Below are 26,243 nucleotides of genomic sequence, written 5' to 3'. Positions count from 1 at the left end.
GCACAGTGCTGTGCTCTTTGTGCAGTGGATCTAATTTAAGCTCTCACCCTCCAAATGGAAGCAAAGGTAAACACAAAAAAACTGTATCGGAGATGGCTATGTGTTTGGTTCATGAGAAATCGAGTAAGATGATATATAAAAAGGGTCATAAGCATAGCTCAGGGCTGAAATGTGTGCAAGTTGCTGAAGCTGTGGACATTTCTTTTCTACTTGTACATAATTATAATGTTTTATCGCCTCATTTTAAAAAAAGAAAAACGACCAACCTCCAGTTGATCTAGAAGAAATGTTGCCTTAGGGACAAGGTCCTTTCTCCCATGGGCTGGAAAAGAACTTGTCTCTCCTTTGCAGCTCTCCCTGTCTACAAATGGGAGTGAAAGACCCCAGGCTGCCACCCAGCTCCTCCCGGTTGCTTCAATAGGGAGGTCTATAAAGCAAATTTTGTAATTTGGAAGTTTGTGATTGTCTTCCTACTGTTACTGAAGATATTAATCTCTGTAGTGGAAAACTGGAAAGAGAGTTTCCATGTTTCCTGCAGCACGTTTTTTTGCAATATCCAATTAATGCAGCGCTACAGACTGGGGGCGGAGTGGCTCGAAAGCTGCCTGGCAGAAAAGGACCTGGGGGTGTTGGTGGACAGCCGGCTGAGCATGAGCCAGCAGTGTGCCCAGGCAGCCAAGAAGGCCAACACCATCCTGGCCTGCATCAGGAATAGTGTGGTGAGCCGGAGTAGGGAAGTAATCATCCCCCTGTACTCGGCACTGGTGAGGCCTCACCTCGAGTACTGTGTTCAGTTTTGGGCCCCTCACTACAAGAAGGACATTGAGGTGTTGGAGCGTGTCCAGAGAAGGGCTACAAAGCTGGTGAAGGGTCTGGAGGACAAACCTTATGAGGAACGACTGAGGGATCTGGGGTTGTTTAGCCTGGAGAAGAGGAGGCTGAGGGGAGACCTTATCACCCTCTACAACTACCTGAAAGGAGGTTTTAGAGAGATGGGAGCTGACCTCTTCTCCCTGGTGACAAGTGATAGGATGAGAGGAAACGGGTTCAAGTTATGTCAGATTGGATATTAGGAAGCATTTTTTCACTGAAAGGGTTATTAAACATTGGAATAGGCTGCCCAGGGAGGTGGTGGACTCACCATCCCTGGAGGCGTTTAAGAAAAGGGTAGATGAGGTGCTCAGGGACATGGTTTAGAAGTGGTGGTGTTTTTATCAGGGTAGGTTAATGGTTGGGCTTGATGATCTTAAAGGTCCCTTCCAACCTCACTAATTCTATGATTCTATAATCTACTGACCTTTTTTCTTCAGTGTTTTTTTTTTCTTTGGGTTATATTCTTTCTTTTTTTAAAGAACATTTTTTAAAATGTTCATTCTTTTGTTTACTGTGTCAAAGTGTTACAGGTTTGTTTTGATGGCATATCTTCTACTCCCAGCATGCTAACATGTTTTTTTCTAAAAAAAATAATGTTTTGATGTGTGGCAGCGTGCCATGCTTTAAGCACCTTTTAAAAAATATGTGTAATTCAGGAATACAAAATACACCTTTTCATGAATGCTCAACCAAAATAATTTGGCAGTTTTATTGTTTACCTCCTCCTTTTGTTTGTTGAAAAATCGGAGCATTTTCCAAGCTCTTATATCCTCTAATAATCTTTAGAAAATTATTCATCAAGTCAGCAAATAATTTACCTAATTATGTTTTTTTCTCAATTTTTGTTTTGACTTTATATGAAGCATCTGCAACCTGTAATTTCTGCAAAGCTGAAGTTGCCCAATATCATGTTATTTCATCTTCCTTATTTCTAGAAAGTATGTGTGTACCTTGCAGACAGACATATCCCTTAGGCAAGTAGGACTCCAAAACTTTTTGGGGAATCATAGTTTGTTTGTTGTTTTGGTGCTGATTTTTTTTTTTAAACTCCAGTGCCATATGCTAGACTTAATTATTGGAAGAGATTCAGAGTGAGCAACTGCACTATGAAGGTATGCTGGCCCATTTTTGGTTTATGCTCTTTTCAAGATTCTGTAATTAATTTTCAGTTAATTATGGACCAGAATGACTTCATGAATTGTGAAGTTTCTTCCAGCATACGCTGTGATCAGATTTGTCGAGTCTCTCACTTCCACACGAGACATTTTCATTTGACTCCCACCTCATGCTGCTGTTCCTTAGTCGTTTCTGTCCCCAGAGTGTCACCGAGAGGGGGTCACGGTGGGACCTCACTGGTGCTCAGCGTGGTTTCTTATGTCACCACCAGCGGCATCCACCAAGGCAGCTGGTGGCTTGCAGCAGCACCTGGGATGCTGCATTGCAACCGGGGTGGCGCAGAGCATCCTGGTTTCCCTCCTGCTGTGGGCTGCACTCTGTGCTGAAGCCTGGAGAAGGGAAATGTTTTATATGGTGTGACTAGAGGGGACACCCACGCACCGCACCCCGCCTTTCGTTGGCAGGTTAGTTCTTGCCCCTCTGATGTGACCTAGTGACCAGGCATCCCTCCCTCTTCTGCTGCATGGTCAGAGAAAATCCCTCTTATGCCGTGTTATGTGTCATACGTGCTTAGGGGACAAAAAGCGTTGAGCTGTCTGTACCGTGTAGGACTGCAATCCTCTCCTGCCTCAGCTCCCATATAAAACGCTGCTGAGACTTACTGGTGCTGGCCTCCCACAACAGTGAGAAGCAGCTTGCTGAAGTAGCCTTTGGATATCGACGGGAAATAAAATAGATTTCACCTTGCAAATTACATAGTTCATCGCTCTGTCTGCAGAGACTGCCTGTGAAATTTGAGTCTTGGGTTTGCATACATTTACATATGTAAGACACTCCATGCACAAGATGCTGTGTGTGATTTGTAGTCTTCGCTTGCAGATATCCTTATTTTTTATACATTAAAATATTTCAATAATCTGAAAAATAGATTAAATGAGAGAATCAGTAATAAGATATAGTACTTCACCTTTTTGCCCAGCTTTCCATTTTGTGTTTAATAACTCGTACTAGTAGGGATTTAAAACTGCGGTATTATTTTCAGTTACTGCAGCTTATGTGGTTTATATTATCATTGCTCCTATCTTTTCTCAACAAAGAAAGCAATAGGGAGAAAAGAAGAGGAAAAACACGACACGTATGAGAAAACTGAAAGCTAAGAAAAACTTAAATACAGCAAAAATGTATCCTCTTGGTTTTCTTAAAAAAATTCTACCAACTTTCTACTAACCAAGGTTTCATAAATTTTAAAGGAAAAAAAAACCTGTGTGTAAGAAACTAAAGCAATTTGGGGTATATGTATGATTAACTTTTATTTTTCATTTAAACTTTAACTGCAAATTATTTTGAAATGCCCATTAACTGAATTTTTATTTGCATTTATTGTGTAGCATTTTCTTCTGAGGTAATCTAGTAAATTTTTTTTTAACTTGAACATTCAGCTGGGTTTGTGTCAGTTCTTCCAAGAGACTTTTACCGATACACAGCAGTATATTAAAGTTATTTGTGGGTTTTGGAAGCAAAATCTCAGGTTGTCAACTTTTCTCGCATTTTAGCTGGACAGCTTAGTTGTGGTACCTACCAATGTTTAGGTTATCATTAGTATACTTTCAGAGAACATTTGTATTTTTCTAGGTGTGATGATTTCAGAAAGCATTTGTATTAGATAGAAATCAATCATGTTATGAGATTGTGTTAAAATCTGTGCTTTCTCTTAGCAGAGAAGTGAAGCACTGATTTACCTACTTTTATTTACTTGTACATTGTATTGAGCCCAAGTGAGTAATGTAACCTTAAGACAAGGCCTGCAACCATGCTACTTTGTTTTGTGATTTTGTTAGATCTCCCAAGTGGTCTTGTGGGTGTACTCATAAGAGGGATCAGCAGGGAAATTCGTGTTCCTGTGTGTGGAGTCCGTGTTGGTGACTCTTCAAAAGAGGACATCCTTCTGCCTGAGTAAGGGTCAGTTGTTCTTAAGGTGCTGCTATTGCTGCAGCACCACTCCACACTTCATGAATATATATTAAAAAAAAAAAAACACACACACAAAAAAAACCACAAAACAAACAAAAAAAACACCAAACAAAAAACAAAGTCAGTCCTGCTGGTTTAGATCTTGTAGGAACTGATTTGTTCAGCCATGAACTTTTCCTACTTTTGTGTCCGTCTTCCTCCATGTTATAAGATGCTCCTCTTGCCCTGCTCTTGATGTGACCCTAACTTTTCAACTTGAACCATCCTCAAGAATATTGTAGATAACTATCACAACAGTCACTTGCCACAACTATTAAGAAACCATTTGGAAATTATGATTAAAAATGCAGAATTTTGAAGAGGACTGGTAATGTCACTGTAATCTATTAGGCATCGATTAAAAAATGGTATTGAAAGTGTGTCCTTGTACTTTGCATTTTGCTGATGATTTTATTTCACGTGTGGTGGCAGCTCAAGAAGGCGCACTGCAGTAGCCCAAAAGCACACAGCTTGCATCCAGCAATGGTTGATCAAACTCCTAATCAGGTTCATGTTCTCAGTCCTCCTGTGTTTTTTTTTCAAGTTTTGCTTCAGCTCTGCTTTCTGATGAGTGCCCAGCTGCCAGCAAGTTTGTCTTTCTTCCAGGAACAGCCTTTCAGGCTTTTGGCATGGGTGTGCTGAACTCCAGACTTCCCTGTTTTATCTGCTGGACCTTCCATCGCACCATTCATGGCATAACACCATTGGTTGTCAGCCTCACAAAGGCGCTGCAACTTTTCTGGGCTGTTGCTGGGAGTACGTGTCCCAGCCTGCCTCGTGTCACATGGCGGCACTGTGCACGCAGGCTCTGTAGGGCTTTTTCTGATTTCAGCAGTATACAGCACTCGATGTACAGGCTTCGAGATTGCTCTTTCCTGAATGGTTCATGTTCTATACGTGATGTCTTGCTTTGGTTCGAAACACAAAATGGAGAGGGGTGATCACAGCTTTCTGAGAGGAAGGTTTAAGTCCTCCCAGAAGAGGTGCAAAAAACTCTCCCACCGTTGTGCTGTTCTTAGGTGATACAACTGAAGCACAGCAGTGGCTCTTGCTTGGATGCCTTCTGCCAGGCATTCTTTTGCTGGCTTGCGTGGATCCCCTGTGCAGTGCCATGAGCTTTTAAGCTTTTCTGTCTGTTGTCAGGGCTCCAGCTTTCACTTCCAGGATGCTCCCAGGGTAGATGACGTTTGTGGCCTCTTGACTCCCCAGGACCCAGTACCCCCATGCCCTGGTACACCATTTCTCTGTCTTGTAGGGCGTTTAAACTTAACAACATATTTTCCTGAGGATCCTGAAATGAATTGCTGTTTATCTTTGTTGCTCATACTGATACATAAAAGCAAGCAAGCCTGTAACTCCTCTGTTCATTGCTTTGTCTCATTGTGCTGGAGCAGACCAGCATGCTTCAGCATTTCTGATATTTGTTACATGTAGCTCTTGGTGATGTTTTGTTTTGTCTTGAGTCGCCAAAATATCATACTTCCTTCCACAGTGCTCGAAGTCCATGTCCTTTTTACTTTTCCCCACGGTAAAAGTGCAGTCCCTGCTATGAAAGCATGCCTGTGTACCCCGTTCCTCTTTCCAGAGCTGCTGGTTATCGCCAGAGCCCTTCTGAAACCTCCCCCTGTGGTCTGTGGTGGTGCATTTCCATTACTCACTTCCCCATCACTGCGAGAAGCTGTAGGAGCAGGAGGAACTTGTCCTTTTAGCTTCCGCCAAGTCATTGCTTCAGAGTTTCCACCCGAGTAAGAGGGCATGCAGATTCAATGTGCCATACCTGACACAACCTTGGCCAAAGTATGGTGGGCTCACTATGCTGAATAGCGGGTTGTGTTAAAACCCTCGTTAGTTGCGTGTAAGTGTGCTGTGGACCAATTTGGAAGGGCCTGGAGTAGAGCAGTGAAGAGTGATCAGCAGTCTTTAAAACTGGGCTGGTGGGGACAGATTGAATTACTTGGTATTGCTTAGTCCAAAAAAGGCTGGAGGGAAAGTTGAAGAGAGAGGCAACAAGTGTTACTTTAACAAGTGTTGGTAAAGAGAAAAAGGAGATGATCTGCTTTCCATGCCTGTGAAAAGCAGGACAAGAAGTAATGAGCAGCAAGGAAGATGCAAGTGAGGAAATAGGAGAGTATCTGTTACCATAAGGCCAGGGAAGCAGTCAAATAGATGGTCTGAGGAAGATGTCTGTCATTGGGCGTCTTAAAGATCAGATAAGACAAACATTTGTCAGAAGTGATGTGGGTGCAGTAGGCTCTGGCCTGAGCAAGAGGATGGATTGTGCGACTGTCCCAGGTCTGCTTCCAGACTGTGATTAATATTAGGTAAGTGGAGTTAAGCTAGATAATTTGTGTACAAAACAAAGAAATGTGAAAATGTTATTGCCATGTACAAAAAGACTTTTTAGATTCTGACATCACTGATCTTCATTGAATGAGCTATGCCGTATCTCTGTCCTCAGTGTGACAGTACATTTTGAAGAAGCAATGATGCTAAGACTATGCAAGTTGTGCTCTTTCTTCTGACATTGTGTTGCTTTTTTGATTGTCTGATACTTGGGCACTTCACAGGTTTTAAATTGACTCTAGAGCTGTGGTTTACTCCAATAATGTCACAGGGAAAAATTATTCAATCACAGATTGTGCCTTAGCACGTGAATCTGTTGTTCTTTCCCCTTGTACTCTCATATGTACTTTGCTTCAGAATTACCTTAGTAACTTGTATTTTGTTTTGAATCTTGTTTCCTGCTTTTTTCCCCACCAATTCCCAAGTGCCTGCCTTTCTATTTTTAGTATCTGTGTTTTGCTAAAATAAGCATGAGAAGTGGCAAGGATACCTGGCTCAAAAAGCAGATTTCAGAGTTCAATGTTAGTAGAAGCAACAATCCACAGCAGGTTATGAAGGAAACATTGAGCACATTTAAGCCTTAGAAATACACAAAAGGCAAGAAGGTGGTCTTTAACAAAGAGGAAGGCAAGGTGAAGGCACCAGTTGAAGCCACCCAGTAACATGCATCTTCCTGCATATTGGTGCTGGTGATTTGTGTGCTTTCGTGGTTCTCTGCCATCAGTTTTCCCGTTTCCCCCAACCCTGTAACATTTTAGTAATGGAAATCATCTTCCCTGCATAATAACCCTGCAGAAGGTGCAAGAGGAGGAAGACTGTAGAACCTGAACTCGCAAAGACCCGAATGGACAGTAAGGGGCTTTGTCGTTAGGGAGTAGAGAAGATATGGAAGTGGGGCAACTCTCCTGCCCTCAAAACCATGCAGTTTGTCATGCTGGAGAGAAAGAGCTGAGGAAACCTGTGTGTGGCTTCTGGGTCTGTCTGCATGTGGACCCGAGGACATTCAAGCATGTAATTTAGACATCCTCTTAGAGATGTGTGTCTCAATTTTAGCCATTACTGACATTTCATACACAGCTACTTCAATTTCAGGAAAATTTAGAAATGTGCCATGCTGTCGGTCGCAGAGAGATACTCAGTTTCATAATTTAGGTGGTACATATGGTTAATATTGCAGAGTTGCATTTTCCCTGGGAAGGTGTTTAATATCTCTTGCAGGGTGTTTCACTAATGTTCAGTGTGATTTATTAAAGCAGGAGATTAACATGGTTGTATTCTTTTTTGGTTTTAATGATTAATCATGAACTGGATGGTGAAAAATATGGCTGAGACGACTGCAGAAGATAAACAGCCAGCTTGTATTTCACAGATAGCATTGCTGTTCCGGGAAGCAGGGTAGATGATTTCTAGAAGAACAGACCAGCAGCATTGAATGTATTAGAAATAAGGTCATTTGAGAGAAATCAGAGTTGATAAAAACTGGGGATACCGAAGTCGTACAGGTGAGGAGACGAAGTACCTCAAAATTTTTGTTCCTTGGGAGAAATACAAGTGGGGATGTAGTGCGTTACAACATAGAAAGACCGCAGAGGGAAGTGCAGCATTTACCAAGCTGAGTTCTAGTAATAGTAGTGCAAGAACAAAAATGAAGTATTTCAAGCATGGCACTCTTTAGCATAGAGTGGAAGTGTGAGCACTCAAGATACAGGATGAGAGGTGCTGCAGCAGGGTTTGCTTATCGATGCTTTTGAAAAACTGAAAAGCTTGTTGGATACCTGTGTCTCCAACGTAAACACAAAACCAAAATTTCACACACAGTAAATGTCTACAGGACTGTAGACTGTCTACAGGGACAATCAAGATGGCTTAGTGTTATGATCAGGATGAAGGGTGCATAAATCATGGAACAGATTTGGCATTGGGTATCAACCCAAGTAAAAGCAAGAGAGAAGACTTGGCCGAGCGATGCCTGCAGAAGGTTGGACAGGAATGGGTGTCTTGGGAGGAAGGTTGTCTCTTGGCACAAGGCAGGAACCAGCAATCATAGCCAAGAGCATTCAGTCTGGTACAGTGGAAGATTTCAAAATCTGTTCTCCAAAGTTTCCCTGACTTTGTTTTTAACCAAATTATTACCAATGCCAGCAGTTCAAGCTGCTGATTTTTCATTGCTGCAGGTGTCTTAGAGTCATGGGTGACAAATACTGGAACTGTAGGTGACCTGCTCTTCGTGTTCGTTGTCCGTATTTTACTGCTGATCTTTAGATCTGTTTGATGAATAGTCAAAACTACTGATGCATTTAATAGACAAAGCTTAGCTCAAAAATCATTGAATTTGCCATACGTTTGAAGAATGAACAAATAATCAGTAAAATATGAGTTTTGGGAACATCTAAAAAGGACTGATTAAGATTGGCTTTCATCAACATTATAATTTTCTTTTGTAAGCTTTTTTTAAGGCTTTGTTTATTGGATGATTTAAATATTTAGTAAATACATTTCTTTTGAAATTAATGAAGAAGTACAAGAGGGAGTTTTATATACTAAAAATGTTAGCTGTGGGACTGTATTATGTCAGTTTGGGACTTTATGTGAAATATGTGGGGGAAATTTTCATACTTTAGCCATTTCTCATTAAAAAGCTTTATCAAAAACATCTTGATTTGATTTTAACAGGAAACCACTAATTGGCATTTGGTAAAAGTTGTTCCCACACGGGGAGGAGTACCCCTATGAAACTGTTATTTTTCAATTAATTATCACTTTGAGGATTGCTGAGAAACAAGCAAATGTGTTAGACATTTTCCCTGACAACCTAAATATTCCTGTAAAATGCACTTTGGAACTCAGCTTTCTTTTGTCACTTTTGTCCGCTATCTCTTTGTGAATGCGTAGCCTGAAGCTCAGCACAGCTTAAAAAGGGATTAATTCCCTCTGTCTCTTACCCAAACCTTCCTCAGTGCCTTCCCTCCTTGGTTGCTGAGGACATCACTGTCCCACTCATCAGACAAGTAGGTAACCTGAGCTTCATCATTGAGTCAGACCTCAAAATACGCCAGATTAGATTTGGGCTTTCACCTTAGTTTTTCTGAAGCAACTGTGATGGCTTCTGTTCCATCTTTGAAAGGCGTCTTCTTTCATCCGTGCTACAAAGACCATCCCTGTGAGCAGATCTCTGTGGCTATGGGTTTACAGTCCTAAATCCTGTGTGCAAAAGCCAGCGCACTGCAGAGGAACCTTGTCTGTTCCATGAGATGTGTGCAAGCACCGTTGTGAGGTGCCACCTCCCTGTAGGTGTCTTCAATTCACCGCTCAATACCTCTAGCTGTAAGTATAATCAGAAGGAAATGCAGAATTCTCATTAAAATATGATAAGATTTCTCATTAAGTGGGTGCATAATTACTTTAAGTGGCATTCTCCAAAAGTAGCTGTGAGTGGTTTGTTGTCACACTGGAAGGGCATCTGAAGTAGAGTCCTGTTGAGGGTCAATTCTGGGTCTACAATTTTACTAATTACTTGCATAACGAGGTAGAGAGTAAATATGTAAATCTACAAATTTGGAAATTCTCCTCTGTGGCCAGAATCCGAATTCAAAAGCATCTTCAGTTCTAGTGTCTGAAACCGATACAATGGCATTTTCAGTAAAGTGCAGAGGGTTATGTTAGAATCATAGAATCATAGAACGGTTTAGGTTGGAAGAGACCTTGAAGATCATTGAGTTCCAACCCCCCTGCCGTAGGCAGGGACGCCTCCCACTAGACCAGGTTGCCCAAGGCCACGTCCAGCCTGGCCTTGAACACCTCCAGGGATGGGGCCTCCACAACTTCTCAGGGCAACCTGTTCCAGTGCTTTACCACCCTCAGAGTGAAAAACTTCTTCCTAATGTTTAACCTAAACCTGCCCTATTCCAGTTTAAAGCCATTCCCCCTCGTCCTATCGCTACATGCCCGAGTAAAAAGTCCTTTCCCAGCTCTCCTGTAGGTCCCCTTTAGGTACTGGAAGGCCGCAATAATATCTCCCCAGAGCCTTCTCTTCTCCCAGCTGAACAGCCCCAACTCTTTCAGCCCCTCCTCGTGGGAGAGGTGCTCCAGCCCTCGGATCATCCTCATGGCCCTCCTCTGGACGCGCTCCAAAAGTTCCATGACCTTTTTATGTTGGGGACTCCGGAGCTGGATGCAGTACTCCATGTTAAGTGCAACTTGAGGTCTGCGAGAATGAAATACCTGAGAGCAGCTGTTTAGAGACTGCAGTGAAGAAAGAAGCACAATTGCATGATGATTGTATGTTAAATTTGGAGTCAGAGATGTAAAATTCTTGCAAAAATAGGCAAGTTTGATAGTTTGATACTAAGTTTGATACTAAGGCATTATTCTGTTCTTGTCAAAGCTAGCAAGTGTGGGCCTGATGATTGTGTCTGGTTTTCAGCACTGCTGGTCAGGGTGGTGGGGATGGGGCAACCTTATGAAATTGTCACCTATGTTCCTGTACCAGTTGGTAGGATTTAGGGGTCCCTGTGTCCTTCCTGATGGACATGTCTCTCATCTCTTCTTGAAGATCTCCAACGTGGAAATCTCTGCTGTGGCCTTTGATAACCTATTCCAGTTTTTCACAGACCTTTACATTTAGAAAGGTTTCCTTAACATCTAAACTGAGTCTTCCTTCCTGAAATTTTGTATCATGTGCCTGAAGAAAGGTGTATACAGACTAGAGACTGCCCAAGGAGGAACAAGGATAATAAGAAGCTCAGAAAAAAACATAAATCTGTAAGGAAGAGTTGAAGAAACACAATTTATTTTAGTGTAGAAGAGAGAAACGTATTAAGAAGGCCATGATACCAGTCTTTCAATACAAAAAGTGGTGTAAAAAAGGGGACAGGAATGATAAGTTGTTCTTTATGGCCACTGGGGGAATGATGAAGAGAAATCAACTTTACTGCAGAAAAAATGATGCGATGTAGGAGATGTTGGAGGAAAACTGAGTGGTTAGATGTGGGAGGAAGATGGGGGATATTGCAGAATTCCCTTTATTGGAGATTAATCACGTACTGGGTTGGGCAAAGTATAGTTGATCCTGCTGAAAGCAAGCAGATAAACTGCTTCACATGTATTGTTTCTGTGCTTTACAATGCTGTACTGGAGCAGCATTGCACTGCATTGTTTATTAGAATCTGTTCCAAACAAAACAAAATACAGACCCTTCTGAAATGGGCATATAAGTAAGCAAAGTAAGAAGCAGGAAATATTTACCTGGTTACAGTGAGTTTTATTAGTACTTTAAATTCAACTAGAATAAAGAACCAAAATAAGTTTAAATGAACCCAATGAAAACCGTGTACAATTATATAGGTTACCGTGTGCAGTAGAAACCCTTTCTTTGATCTGTGCTTTACCTCCCTTTTTGGTATACTGAATGGGAACCAAGAACAAGAATAACATTTATGGATGTGCCTGGATCTTTGCAGGGTCTGACCGAAGGCAAATAAAACGTGACATACCCATAGATCAGGCTTCATGCACGTTTATTCCTTGTCTTTAAGATGTCCAAGCCTGTCAGATTAAAGTGTTGCTTATTAATTAGTGAGCAGTTGTGAATGATGTTGGCAATGCCAAACTATGTCATTATTTCAGTTACGCCTACCATTTCATTCTACTGAATTGAATCATTGGCTTTGCACTTATTATGCAGTAAAAGCTTGCTTCTGCTGGTGGAGGATAAGAAATTAGGAAATTTTCATTGCTTTGTTAATTAACTACTGATTCCTCCAGCTCACAGCAAGTGATATGATTTTCTATCACTTTCTATCTCCTCTGGGTCACAGCTGTCAGAAACAGATTTTAAAATTTATTTTGCTGTGTGAAGGCCAGACCTTTATTTTCTTCCTCACCAGCTGCAGTCTTCCTTTCTTTGCGTGTTTTAACAAACTACGTGGTCTCTTCAGCATATGCCAAACACCACTGCAGAAATCACCCTTGAAAGGCCACTGCTTTGCAAGAGCAAAGTCCTTTTGGTAGTGTATTTTACATTATAATCTTGCGCTCTCCTTTTAAGTCCGTGTACAACTTGTCCCCAGCTTCAGTAGTTGCTTTTAATTTGCTTCCTCCCCTTGGTCTGTCCAGTCAAACCAGTGACTCATCCACTTGTCCATGTGTCTCCCAGGTTTGTACCCGCCCTTCCTCTTATGGGTGGGACAACACTTGGGGTCACGTATTGAGGTTCTTCATCTACTGCAGTTCTACCTGAAAAGCAGCGTTTTGCTTTCCAGAGCGGGTACTTGGTTTATGGAAGCCTTAAGGCCCTGTCTTGGTTGTTCCCTTCTTTGTTTCCTCAAGAATAAAGGGCACGTGCCTGAATGCATTTTGTAGAGCGAATGGGATGGTGCTGTAAGATCTTGTTTGCATTACTGCTTTTCACTTTATTGCATGCATTTGCATGCGCGCGCGTGTGTGTATATATATATATAATGTCTGTATTATTATCTAGAAATTTCTCAGCAAAATCTCATACCCATTGTGCTAGACACTTAAGTGAAAAACTGTCTGTACCAAGTTAGCTCAAAATTTTCATATATGTCAAGATACAACAGATTTGGGGGAAGGGAAACACTATTTGTGGTAGCAGTAAAATATCTAATGAGAACAGATGTCAGCTCAGTGAAGTAAGTGAGGCAAAGGCACCAGGCAAACATGATGAAAAGATTCAGAGGAGGAAAAAGTGGCATTTTTGATGGAGCATCTATCTATACAAAGTTGGAAGCAAGCGATAAAGTGCGTATGCTTGCTGAAGGCTCAGAGGATAGTCCACCCAAAGGCTGTTACGGCTGCCTCAAGGGGAGAATTGGCAGCTTGATCCTTTGGTGACTCTGGTGCAGCGAGGTGCCATAGGTGGCTTTTGGAGAGGAAGGGCAGGCGGCAGCGGAGGGGTGTGCAGGAAAGCCCTCAAGTGCTTGGCATGGGGTGGAAGGGAGAAAGCTGACAGCTGCTGAGGGTGGGAAGGAGGCAGTGGTTGTAGCTCGGATGTAGAGCTCAAGCAGTGAGGTTGGGATGTGGATGGAGGAGCTCAAGTATTTGAAATGCAGGTGTGCACTGTCACGGTGTACAGAGCTGGCACAGTTAACGGTGGTCAGAGTGTATTTTGCAACATGTTGTCTACCCTTATACTGCCTAGATCACTGGTAGTATTGTACATACTTTGAAATAGTCTGAAATTATACTTTGTTTGAAATGCATACTGCGATTTTTTTTTTTTTCCCCTTTTTCTTTTCCATGTATTTACTCAAATTGCCACTTTCTCTTCTTCTCCTTTACCTCTTTTTTAAACCTCCATCACTTTGTGTTCTGTGCTGTGTCCATTTTGGTTTCCCCTTCCGCTTCTCTGCTTTACACTAGAAGTAGCACATGTTCTTATCATGTGCTTTTGATAGCACTTACTGATTCAAATATGTTCTGCAACATGGGTAGACTAAAGATATGTTGGGTCAGGATCAGTTTTGTCCTGGCTCTGGTGGAGCTTTACATATGTGATAAATAAAGCTCTTGGTAGTCTATATCACGTCTTTAGCTGTGCAAGTAATAATTGGTTTTTGATAGGCAGCAAGGCAAGCTCTGAATATCATCTTTTTTAAAAAAATCCAATTTCAGGAGATTATCATTGCAAGTCTTGTAATTCACTCTACAAAAAACTATGGATCATTTTCTAAACTTCAGATTTTGCTTTAGAGCACTGGATGCCAGCATGAATTTGCAGAGCATTTTAGATTGTTCACTTGCTAAATTTGAACACTGATACAGTTCTGCAAACAAGATATTACTCTGTTATAAAACTGCTGAGTTAAATCATAATATTTATAGGTTCTTTTATCTGCTATTGATAGCATTTTGTTCTTTGGCATTTTGGGATCCCTTTTTTTTTTAACAATAATGCTGATGAAAATTGTTAATTTTGACCCTATGAAAAATAGTTATCAGATGTGTGGCTGTGTGGAGTCCACAACTTAATTTGTTTATGTTCCCTGGAGACAAAGGGAGTATAAATTAGCTCCCTCTAGACCCAACTAGTAGCATGTGTAAGTTTACTATGGTATTTTTAAAAAGACCGTACAGTCGTTTACCTGTCTTGTAACTACCCTAACACCTCAAACTTAACCTTTAAAAATTGGGAATGCCATAGATTTATAGTTAATGTTCACAAGAATTTGTACTCAGAAAACAATTTACAATAGGATCACAACCAGTTAATGTCCTCTTATTTCACCTAGAGTAGCATTCATTGTTGCAGATAACCAGAAGCCTATGCAGTGTTTTATAGATGGCACGAAAACTCCTGATCCTGAAATCGCGGGCCTCCCTTTTTCACCTTTGTGATAGGAGTCTTACAGATGAAGGGTCAATACTAAGGAACCAGTTGTCCAAATCCGAAGTCACCCCAGTCTCCTGCCAATAGCTGTTTTCAAATGATTAAGTCCCGTCTTTTTGCTAGATCATAAGGCTGAGGCTGCAGTAAGGGGGGAAAGATATTAATTTGCCTTAAAGTCTTAACAGTGCTCAAGACTGTCTTAAACTGTTTTTAATAATGGCATCTCAGCCTTCCTCAGTGCCTCTGCAACAATACCGTCAGCCCTTTCTAGGCAGGTGGGACTGGTGTTGAGAGTGATAAGCAAGCTGGTGTTTGCTGGCTGGTCTCATTGAGGTCTTCCAAGCACGTGGAATAACGTGTGGTTTTGCAGAATTTGCAGGCTTTTCTTTGAACACATTGGACACAGGCCTGCTCATACTAAATCCAGGGAAAACTTTGCCTGTTGCTTCCAGATGAACAGGGACTGCTGTTTGTGGTCAGACTTGTAGCTCACATATTCCTCTGTTATACTGTAATTTATTGTTAGAGCATCAGAGGATGTCTGTTGGACGTGCATTTTTAAAGTCCAACTTTATGTGACTTTTCAGATGCTTCACCTAGTTTTTCATTATTGTTATTGCAACATACAAGACCTAAAATACTTATTCAACAAAAGTGTCAGATATTTGAGGTGTTAATCTCAGGTATATCTGCAGCGTGTCTCTCACGATTGTTTATTTTTCTTCAACTATTACTCTATCTCAGATTATTTAAAAGTATAAGGATTATGATACGATGTTCTGGCTGCAATAGCACTGAATAGGAGGAGCAAGAAGTGCTGTAATGAGAGATAATATGCAGTCACTGGCTGTGCAGCCATTTGGATGAAAGTCTTGTCCTAACCCCAAATAGGCTTCAGACTTCAGCTTTGCCACGCAAAATGCCCCACGCGTACCCCACCCCCTGGTCTGCGTGGAGAGCTTGTGACTTCTGGAACACTTCCACGTGGCAGTCTTGATGAGCACGGCTTTTACCCACCGATTCAGAGGTGGCTTTGTCGGTCTTATAGTTGGTTTTGCAGCTAGAGAGGAAATGTGAAAAACAGCTTCAAAAGACCGACTCAGAATATGTACTGCACAGAGTTTGTATTTAATCTTTAGTTGTTGGTTTCTGTGGGAGTTACCAAACCAGTTGAGCTACAGCGCTGGCATGAAGCCAAATGAAAAATACAGTTTTCTTCACTGTAAACATGACTGTCAAGCAGTAATGTTTTTCTCAGCTTCATTTTAAAGGGATTATAATGGAAGAAAATGAAACTAAAACAGGTTTTTATGCCAGTATTATACATGGAAGAATGTTATTTCCTTTTTCTTTTAATGAAAAACTCTCGGAGAATAGAACATCCAAAATTATGTTTTAATATGTGATCAGTTATCTGTGTTGCTAGATACTTGATGGAGTTGGTAAACCAACACATTTCTTATTCTGGTGTAGTTATGGTGAGAATGCATTTTTTAATTTTTTTTTTTCCTCCGCAAACATGAGAGATATATAAAGTTCTTTATTTTTAGTCCTGTTTTGATAACAGAAAAAAAATAGTGCCTGTTAAAACTTAATGAATAATAACAGCAAACACTAATCTCTATCTACTCCTTCAGGCTTATTTTTAAACTGTCTTTGCAGTGGCCAATAGCTCTGTTAATTCATCATCAAGTATTCTGCTGAACTTTACCATCCTTGCTTTGCTTTTGGGATTTATTTTGTTCAAAAATGTCTAAGTTCAGCTTTGCCTTTCTAAGGTAAATGCGAACTATATTTAATGCTCACAGTGATTTCACCAGGACGTCATCATGTAGGTGCGACAGCACCAAATGGGGAACAACAGCATTTTCACTTACTTTTCAGAATTAAATTTATCAGAGTTGTCTGCTTTGCCTGTAACTCCCTCCACTTTATTTTGCAGAGTGAGGAAAAAGCTTGTTTAACAAATGTCTGATCAGCTGCTGCTTTGTAAAATGGCTTTTTGGGTACTAGGAATGGAAATTGCATCTTGAAGAATGGATGTCAGCATCCGTGTAACTCGATGCACTGGAGGATGAAAAATCCTTCAGTTGTGCTTCATTGTTTGAATGAGCTTTTTTAAGAGTTTTCTAACAGATACGTAAGAAATAGGACTGGAAGGGACTTTTATAAGGGTCTTATTGTATGTCCTGTCTCTTGAGACAGAACCAGCTGCAGTGAAACTTCTCCTGACAGATACTTGTCTCGCCTCTTCCTTACAACCTCAAATGACAGTGATTCCTGTGTTTCCCTATGTAATCTGTGCTAATGCTTCGGGTAATTAGGAAGTTTTTGTTAAGTATGTGTGGATAGTTGAACACCAGAATTTTAAACTAAATTTTATTAGGCCTGGCACATTTTTATTTGCATATCTAATCCTTTTATTAAAAAATTCAACCTGCCTCTCTTTGGTCTGAATGTTTGCAGGCATAGAGAAATTAAGAAATTGTTGAAAGCAGACATATGGGCTGTAGGTGAATTAATGAAATGGTGCCCTGTTCTCTGAAGGAAAAGTGACGAAAGTTACACAAAGTTCTCCAAAGCTCTCTGTAGGCCTCCTAAGCAACATCGGTGCTGAAATCAGCCAGGAAAGTCCTCCTTTCATTGTGTGATGGAAACGACACCAAACTGATGCTCAGGTTTTGCATTTACTGCTTGGTGCAATATGTGCTGTAGTAGTAATGAATTGTATTCGGGTTTTCAAGGTGATAGTCAAGGAGCGGCTGTCAGACTGGGCACCGTCAAGATCTTGCGTATGAGTGGTAGCATCGCTGTTTTCTATAACAATGTCCCATGCTTACCCTAACAAATAAGCTTTTCTTTTGGATCGTGGGATGAGCCAGCTCCTCAGAGTTCAAGGTACTGTCCCAGCAAGGAAGTGTTGAAAACAACAGGCTATTGTTGCACTTTGGGTGTGCATTGTCCTGGACCCTGGGTGTCTGTATCCTGCCCCGCAGGCACTACGAGTTCAGCCGCAGCTGCTGGCTCTGGGCAGAGAGCCCCAGTTTCAAGGAGACAGTAAAACTGATGGCTGAATGGCTGCTGTCGCCAGCAGTGGTCCCAGGGCAACAGCAGCTCCACTGCTGAGGAGGCTTTTCTTAAAACATGGGGTTTAAGGAGTTTGTAGAAGAGTAATGAGGTAGTTCTGTGGATCTTTGGAGGGAGAAGGGGGGTTCTGCACTATAATAAGAGGAGTAGGAAGAAGCCCATAGGGCAAGCTTTGAAAACTTCTCAGGAGGCAGCGGCATGGCATGCTGAGCTGGGGTGGAAGTGAACGTTTCGATAATGAGAAGAGAGGAGGGGTGAGATGGAGGTTGGCCAGAAAGGATCCTGAAACTGCAGAAAAGGCACTATATTTAAGGAAAGATGGGCATGGGAATTGATGACAGGGGAAAAAATTGGAGGAGATAGACTTGGGACAGGACGTGGACTAAGAAGGGTGTTCGCAGTCGTATTCTAAGTAGGAGTGAGATAGACCTGTATTTACTGATGCCTGTAAAAGGGATGTTGCAATAATCAAGAGACAGGACGATAAAAGTCCAGACAAGGGTTTTAGCTGTTTACAGATAGATAAGAAAGACTGTATTTGAAAGAAATTACTCTGAAAGAGATGCAAACATTTAGATTTAGTTCATTATTTATCGATTTTAATGATTATTTTAGTTACATTTTCCTATCACGAAAAGGGGGGTGATGGGCTTTTGGTTCATTTTTTTGAGTGTGTTTTTTAAACTTAATTGTCTTGCTTTTTGTTTCCCATTCTTTTCTCATGCTACAAGATTGTTTTGCTGGGGCGGGAGCAGGGCTTTCTGCCTGCTTACATATCTGTGGTTCACGTGGCAAAATTGGGAAGGCAACCCACAGAGACTGGCTGGCATCTCTGCAAGGAGTGGAAGCACACTAGAGTTGCTGTCTTCTAAGAATACTTAGTAAAGAAAAGTAGGGAGGGTGGCATTAAAGAAAAAAGAAAGGGAGAAAAAAAAAAAAAGGGAAGGCAAATCATTAGAGAAATGTTGATAGTAGTGAGAAAGGTGTTAAACGAGGCTTAGTGTTTTTCTTTAACTAGGTAAATATTTTTAGTGTTATTTCAAAATTACTCGAGAGAAGTCTTACGGAAGCATCAAAGCAGCAAAAGCAAAGGGATTTGACTATCTTAAGGTGTTCAAAATGGATTGACTGTGTCTCAAGTTGAGGTGCAGCCAGGGTGGGCCCTAGGACTCAAAAGCTTAGGGCTCCAGGTCTGCTAATTTTAGGCATTGCCAGGGAGATTTCCTTTGATGATCAAATGCAATGGGGAACACAAATTGCAGACTTGTAGGTGATAACTGATTCACTTAAGCTGCAAAACAAATAATCTTCTGAAATGTTTAATGGGTGCCAACCACAGTAACTAGGATGTTTTATGCATGTCTGTATGGAGACAGATACTGGACATTCTGTGACATAAAAACATTCAGTAAAGCAATGAAAATGAGCTTATATGTGTCTTTTGGTCCTTTTTCCAGTGTAACGATGCTGCAGGCAGTGAGGTATTTTTTAAGGTTCTGCACCTGTTTAACTTGAGAACTTTGAGATGATACTTCTGCTTCCATTTTCTCTAAAGCCGGGGTTACGCCGGCTTTCTGTACTGACTTGGTTCTTGCGCTGCTCTCGTATTCACAGCCCGGAAGTCCAAAAAGTTGGGGAAATTGAAAGGGATGCACGAGGAGCAGCCACAGCAGCGGCAGCAGCCACCACCCCAGAGCCCTGAGGAAGGGACGACGTATATCGCGCCCGTGACTGAGCCCTCTGTAAACACGGCACTTGTCCCCCACATGTCTGCTATCTCACCAGCACTTACTCCCTCTCCTGTTAAGATCCTTGAAAGCATTGAACCAGAGATCGTGTATGCAGGATACGACAGTTCGAAGCCAGACACAGCGGAGTACCTGCTTTCCACCTTAAACCGCCTGGCCGGCAAGCAGATGATTCAGGTGGTGAAGTGGGCAAAGATACTTCCAGGTAGGACCGCAAGGCATTTGGTGAAATTTCTCTTCACTGTTTCTTTTAGCTTAATGAACTATTTGCTTGACAAATTGTGTCTTTAATCTGTGGGCTGTGTTGAAAACTCTCACAGGGGCGTGCGCGATGAACATCTGAGAGAAGATTGTTAGGGTTTTTGGTTTATGTAATGTTTGTTGCACGTGTCTGTGATCGATATTTAAAAAGCTTTCATTTTGAATAATAGCCTCTTAAGAAGAAAACATGTTTTGTCACTGGGATGAAAAATTATGGTTTTGTTTTTTCAGAAGCATACTTTGTGGGAGTGTTGCTCTTGTTCGTTAATACTAGAAAAATAATGAGCAATGGTTTGGGCAACCGTTGTTGAGTGCAATGTAGTTCATGGGTGTTTTCTGGTTTGATCTCTAGGATTTAGAAACTTGCCTCTTGAGGACCAAATTACTTTAATTCAGTATTCATGGATGTGTCTGTCATCGTTTGCCTTGAGTTGGAGATCGTACAAACATACAAACAGCCAATTCCTATATTTTGCTCCAGACCTGATCTTCGATGAGTAAGTATTCCTTAAAGGTCCTTTTCAGTGCAGGCTGGAAGGATTACTCTGTCTTTATTTGGTTTCCAGGCATACCTGCAGTCTTAAGAAAATTTCAACTAATTCCAGCTTAATAAGTAGCTTAAAGGGTGGGTTTTTTCAGTGACTCAGTTTTCAATTGGCGAAGCTCTGATACTGCCATCCGCTTCTTGTGTATGTGGATGTGTTCTCAAAGTAGGACCATCCTGCTGGTTTGAAATACAACTGATACACGACCAAGATTTATAGAAACAAAATTTTTTGGGGTATCTACTGGAGCTTGGAAAATTATCTAACTTCTAGGAAATGTGAATGTTTAAATTGCCGGTTTTGTTCAGAGCAGTCATATAATGGTGCTTTTCTTAACAATATACAGCTGTTCAATGTGTTTTCTTGACAGTCTTAATTACCCTTCTTTGCAACCATGAAAGAAGCCAAAATGTTTTTTCAGTAATGAAAGATAACTTCTTTTATGATGCATTCAGACAAAAAGAAAGATCAACCAAGGAACCATTCCTTCTGAGTATGTGTGTTCCTTCATATTTTAAGTTTGTGTTTTAGTGCTTTGCTTTTGATGAGTATAATTTAATTTCTGTTCCATTCCCCTAGTGTTTATTCCAAGACAGTAAAGTCAAAATTCAAGTGAATACACAGGCAGTCAAACTGGGGTCACATCATATGCTTATACCAGAAGGTTCTTTTTTTTTTTTTTTTTCCTAGAGGTAAAAATGAGATATAATCAATAGGCTATGGGTGCTCTTGAAGAAAAAAAAAAAAAAAAACAAAAAAAAAAAACACAACAGGAAAAGAATGAACAAAAAATAACTTACTGCTCAATCTACTGAAGATTTCTGAAATGTTTTTCTTGGAGAAGAAGATGCTTTGTCGCTGTCCGTCTTAATAGTCTTTCTTTGATTTAGGAATTCCTAAATAATTAATGCATATGAGATTGGTCCCAAAGTAGTGAGCAATATCAAAGAAGAATTGTTTGGTTTGGGTTGTTATTTTTAAAGAGGAGGAATTGGTGATTCACTGCATGTGGTTGAAAATGTAATGTCAGCCATTTTCCTTGTTAAAAGCACCTCCACTGTGACTTGGACATTAGGGAATCGTCACAGAAAACGTATCTGTAGCTAAAGTTAAGTGAAAATGGGAACTTTGAAGAGTTTAGTTCTCCTGGGGAAATGTAGACTAAAAGTTCAAACACAGAAGCCGCTTTCCCTCATCTGAAGAAAGTCAGTCAGGGGGTCAAAATTTATTGGACAGGGAAATCAATCCCGCTTGCAAATAAAAGTGTATGTGCATTGCTAGCATTCTTGATACTGCAGCTAGAAGTAGCTTCCAGAAGTCGAGATCAATTGTGAATTTTATGCTGCAAGCCTTGAAAGTAGGCGCCAGCAGGATTATATTGAGGTTGAGGTTGGGACCCAGTGAGGAATAGGAGTGCAATGTTATGGAGTGCAAAATAAAAACCTCCATTCAAAACCAGGTACATATGTAAGATAGTGGGCTGGTCTTCTGCATATTTTAACAATGTACTCATTGCAGAGCTACCAAAGGTAGCAAAAGGCAGAAAGATTATAAATAAAAATAAATGACCAGGAGCTGTGTTGAGCTGTGAGGTGTGGGACAGGGGCTTTGGAAGTAGCTAATCAGGGCAAGAAATTTTCTTGGAGGTAAAAGGGTAAGGACTTCAGTGCTTACTCCAGAACAGTAATGGGCACATCTGTGGAATGAGAGGGTTTTTCTCACTTTGCTCATGTTTCATACTTGATGGGAAAACATTGCTGTTTAGGGTGGTAGTTGTGAGACTGCATTTGGAGTCTTGAGTTTTGGGTTCCCCCGAACATGAAAGTTGTTGAGAAACTGCGGAGGGCCCCATGGAGGTTGGCCAAGGGGTTGGGGGCCGGCTGGAACAGCAAGGAAGCTGGGCTCATGCATCCAGGAGAAGACTGTGCTGGGTGCAGTGGGGGATTTAGTTGCAGCCTTTAGCTTCCTGATGAGTTGTTATAGAAAAGATGGAGTCAGACTCCTTGTGGAGGTGCCCACAGTGGAAGGATGAGAGGCTGCAATAGAAAGTCTAGGGCAACAAAGTGCCTCCTGGGCAGCAGGAGAAGAAATTTCATAATGAGATGGTGAAATAGTCGAGTGCCCAGAGAGGCACTGGAGTCTTTGCAGATGTCCAAGCCTTGACTGGGCAAAGCGCCAAGCAGCCTGCTCCAACTTCGACATTAGCCCTGCTGCAAGCAGGTAGTTGGACTTGTGAGGCCTTCAAAGGTCCCTCCCAAGCTAAATTATTTTGTGATTCCAAGTTCAAGAGATGCAGTGCTTTTCCCAATTTTGACATAAGGTCAGAGGTGGGTTACTGGAATTGTACAAGTCAGCCAATACAGTTCTGTGTAGAAACCATTCAGATGAGCACAAAACATAATGTATGTTCCTGTTTGTGAAAACACACTGCTTTGAATCTTTGCTCTGGAATTGCTGAAGGTTGGTCTTACCTTTACTTTTTGAGTACCATGAACTTGGAAATGTGATGTGTACTTATAAACAAAGGCCTTCATTTCTGTGCCATGAGGTTTATCAGACGTCCCTAAGGTTCAGTTGCTGCAACTCTTTTGAGAGTTTTACTGCCCTTGGCATTTTAGGACATGTTGGTGCAGAATAAAAGGGGTGCAGAATGAAAGGGAGATGCCTTAAGATGACTTTTCCTTCTGCTGGCTTGAGAGAGTTATGTTCCTGTTATCACCTGGCCAAGATTTTCTTGGTATTTCTTCATATTGTGTCTGGAGAGGTCATTTCCCGTCTCTACAAAAGAAGCAATTAGGAAGGTCCCTGGCCAGTAGCATACACTTGGTGCCCTAGAGGGCTCAGCATTTTCTTCAATGAACGGTTAAAAAAGAGTGAAAGTAGAAGTTGGCATTAGCAGAATTATGTTGCTTTGTTTTACATTGAATGAATTTTCCGTTTACTCTTAACTACTGTGAATAAAAGGAAGTCGTAATGTTTCTGGAAAGCCATGATATATGATCTTGTTTTCTTTCTTATTCTGAAGGCCTGTAAACAAGGCGAATAACAAATGAGGATCTCTGTTGTTAATAGCTGTTAAATGTACCTTTGATTGTATAAATACAGTGCAAAATACCTCCCTACTAATACGTGGTTTGATTTCCTGTTAGGTGTATGGAAGGCTGGAAATACTTGTCCACCTTCATTTAGTCATGTTACATACCTAATTAAATGCACTGTTTGTCTTTATGCATCATACCTATATTCCATTGCTTTAATTGGGCTTAAGTAAATGTGAAGATGTGAACTGAGGGATAAGAAAATGGCTGCTCAGCCTGTTACAGAAATGCCTAAAAACAGCCTGAAAAGAAGCATAAAATAGACCAGTGTCTTTTACCGCGGGGGGGGGGGGGGGGGGGAAGCGGTGCAAGTTACAATACATGGGGTTTTTTAATCCATTTCTTTTGTAGCATAGTAGTTGTAATCAAAGCTAATATTATATATATATAGTTTTAGTTCTAATACACAGTAAATCTTTAAAATACTGTCATGTGTGTGATACCACATAATTCCTATTACAGGTAGACACTCTTAAAGGAAGACTGTCGCATATGAAATAAGACTCAAAAGATGTTGCAATAATGTTCTTAAGGCTGCAAGCTCAAATTCTAGAAGTTGAAAAATTCCAAAATTAAGGCGGTCTGTGAAATCGTAGTTTGAGCCCTTTGGGTATGCGCTTTGAAGACTGTATCCATAACCAAGCCTTAAATTTATGTTATCCCATAACATTTTTCCTGCGTGACTCCTTCCTTTTTGTATCGATCAGGTTGGGCGAGTTGTAGGGATGATAGAGGATCATGTAGTGAGAGGCGGTTGGCTTTTTGCTTCATTTGTTGCTGGCGAGGAAGCCTTACCTTGAATGAATCTAGGGATTTGGGAGAACAGAGAGCTAGTAATGGGGAAGATTTTCTTAAGACGTGGCAAAAGACTATCCCTGATTCAAGACCTAAGCTCTAAGACATTTCAGGTTCCTACTACAAAGTAGCAGAAATACCACAGAAAAAAATGGCTGTTGTTTATTTAACTCGAGGGAGGGAGGAAATGTCTCCTAAGACTTAGCCAAAGACTTTAGCTGAAATTTTCTAATCTAATTAAACCTGAGGCAGGCATATGCGTGGACAATTCAAGTCCGGAGCATTAAATTGGTAAAATTATACACAATTGAAAGCAGGAAACTGAGTGGTGCTGCTTGGAATGGGTGCAAGAACAAAGCAAGGGATGTAGCAAAATGCAATGTTTTTAACTAACGCTAGCTTATTTTCGGGGATTCTTTCTCAAGCTGTGTAAAATGAACTGTTTGCTACAGGGAACAGCCTAAAACATGATTTTTGAGATGTGGTCCTGGAAGATAGGGAAGTTAGTTTCAAATTCCCTTGGTCTCTCCTTTACTGGATGAATTAATCATTGAACTAATAACTAAAACTGCTCTTTCTCTGGCTGTGTCCTTTTGAAGGAGAAGTCCCCAACGTTTTTGAAAAGAGGCGGCGTGACATTTTAGGTGCTAGAAGAAATCTGATGATCTGAATCTTTCCATAGTAGGAGTTTGTGTGATTGCAGTGCAGAAGTCAGATGTCTAAATCCTAGGGGAAGGCAAAGGATGTTCCTTCTTGCCCACGTTTCTGTCACAGGCTCGGGTAGTTGCTGTGCTGTCCCACCGGTGGTGGCAACTTCCCAGGTATCCACCCATGCATTAAGTCAGGGCGCCGGCTGGCAACCTTTCAGAGGCTCGGGAAGGGATAAAAAGCATTTACAAGTGCAACATTGCCAACAGAAACCCAGCAAGAAGCCAAGACATGGCACAGCGGAGATCCTTGCTCCCCCAATGTGGGAAACCAGCAGGAGCAGTGGGACATGGGCTGCCTTCTGCTTGTGCTCCCAGCACATATCTCCCTCCCAGCTGGAGGCCAGAAACTGTGTCCCTTATGGCAAGCTGCCCTGCTCATCCACCCCTTCCCTTAAGGAAGGGGGATGGTGGCTTTTCATCTCTCCACAGGGCAAAAACCCAGCTGTGAAGACATTGCTGATGAATATTAAAAAGCAAGACATGCATCCTCTTTGGCACACGTTGGTTTCTGCTGACATAAAGAAACCAGTGGGCCAGCCCAGTGCCAGAGTTCCCCCACAGGTCTTGATTATTCTTTTGATTTTAGGTTTTACATGGTCTCTCTGTAGACTTCTAAATCCCTGGGGACTTCTGAAGATGAGATTCACATTCCAAAATCAGTTACTATTTTTAGGAAATTTACCCCAATTCCCTTATTTACCATTCCAGCCTTATTTAGCTGTAAAATAGCAACGATGTGGGATACTGAAAGAGTTCAGTAATGCTGAGACACTGTGTTGAGACCACTTTAGTACATTAAAGTTACAGCATCAATATTTCAACAGTATTTTGCAAATGCACCGAATGACTAATGCACTGTGTGTTTTCTTGCTCCTTTGATTTTTCTTGGTTTGTCATCTGCAGCATAAAGAATAAATCATAGGTGCATAAGTGTGCAGGTTCAGAATTTCATGGCCGTTGTACTTTGTTCTGTCTGTCATTGTTTTTTTACGGAGATTTTTACCCTAGTCAAGCAAGGACTTGAGGGTTTGTGTGATACAAACAGCACTAGGCATTACATGAGCTACCCAAACTTATTAAAGTGAACTTTGAAAGACCGAGTCTGAAAACTGTAGCCAATTTTCACAAGCATTTGGATCAGCGATGTCTTTGTTCCATCTCTGAAATTATTGTATTACATCATATGCAGCTCAATCCTTACAGTAAAAAAGGTTTCAGTAAAGGCTGCAGTTTATTAAATATTATGTGCAAAACATTAAGAGCAGAATATACCGTTTGACGTATTGGTTGGTGCTTTTGACTGATAA

General features: G+C 41.2%; 1 protein-coding gene across 1 annotated transcript in view; it reads left to right on the top strand.

The window, feature by feature from the left end:
• Positions 1–26,243, top strand: part of NR3C2 (nuclear receptor subfamily 3 group C member 2) — a gene marked incomplete at its 5' end in the record, with an annotated part of 94,237 nt that overhangs the window by 39,305 nt on the left and 28,689 nt on the right. The window contains 2 exons of the mRNA XM_082482456.1: positions 19,394–19,732; positions 20,141–20,285. Coding sequence (XP_082338582.1) covers positions 19,394–19,732; positions 20,141–20,285 — 484 coding nt within the window. The remainder of the gene's footprint in view (positions 1–19,393; positions 19,733–20,140; positions 20,286–26,243) is intronic.

The sequence above is a fragment of the Vanellus vanellus genome (assembly GCF_965231255.1).
Source record: "Vanellus vanellus genome assembly, chromosome: 4".
Taxonomy (NCBI): domain Eukaryota; kingdom Metazoa; phylum Chordata; class Aves; order Charadriiformes; family Charadriidae; genus Vanellus; species Vanellus vanellus.
This window is presented reverse-complemented; position numbering and strand designations above follow the sequence as displayed.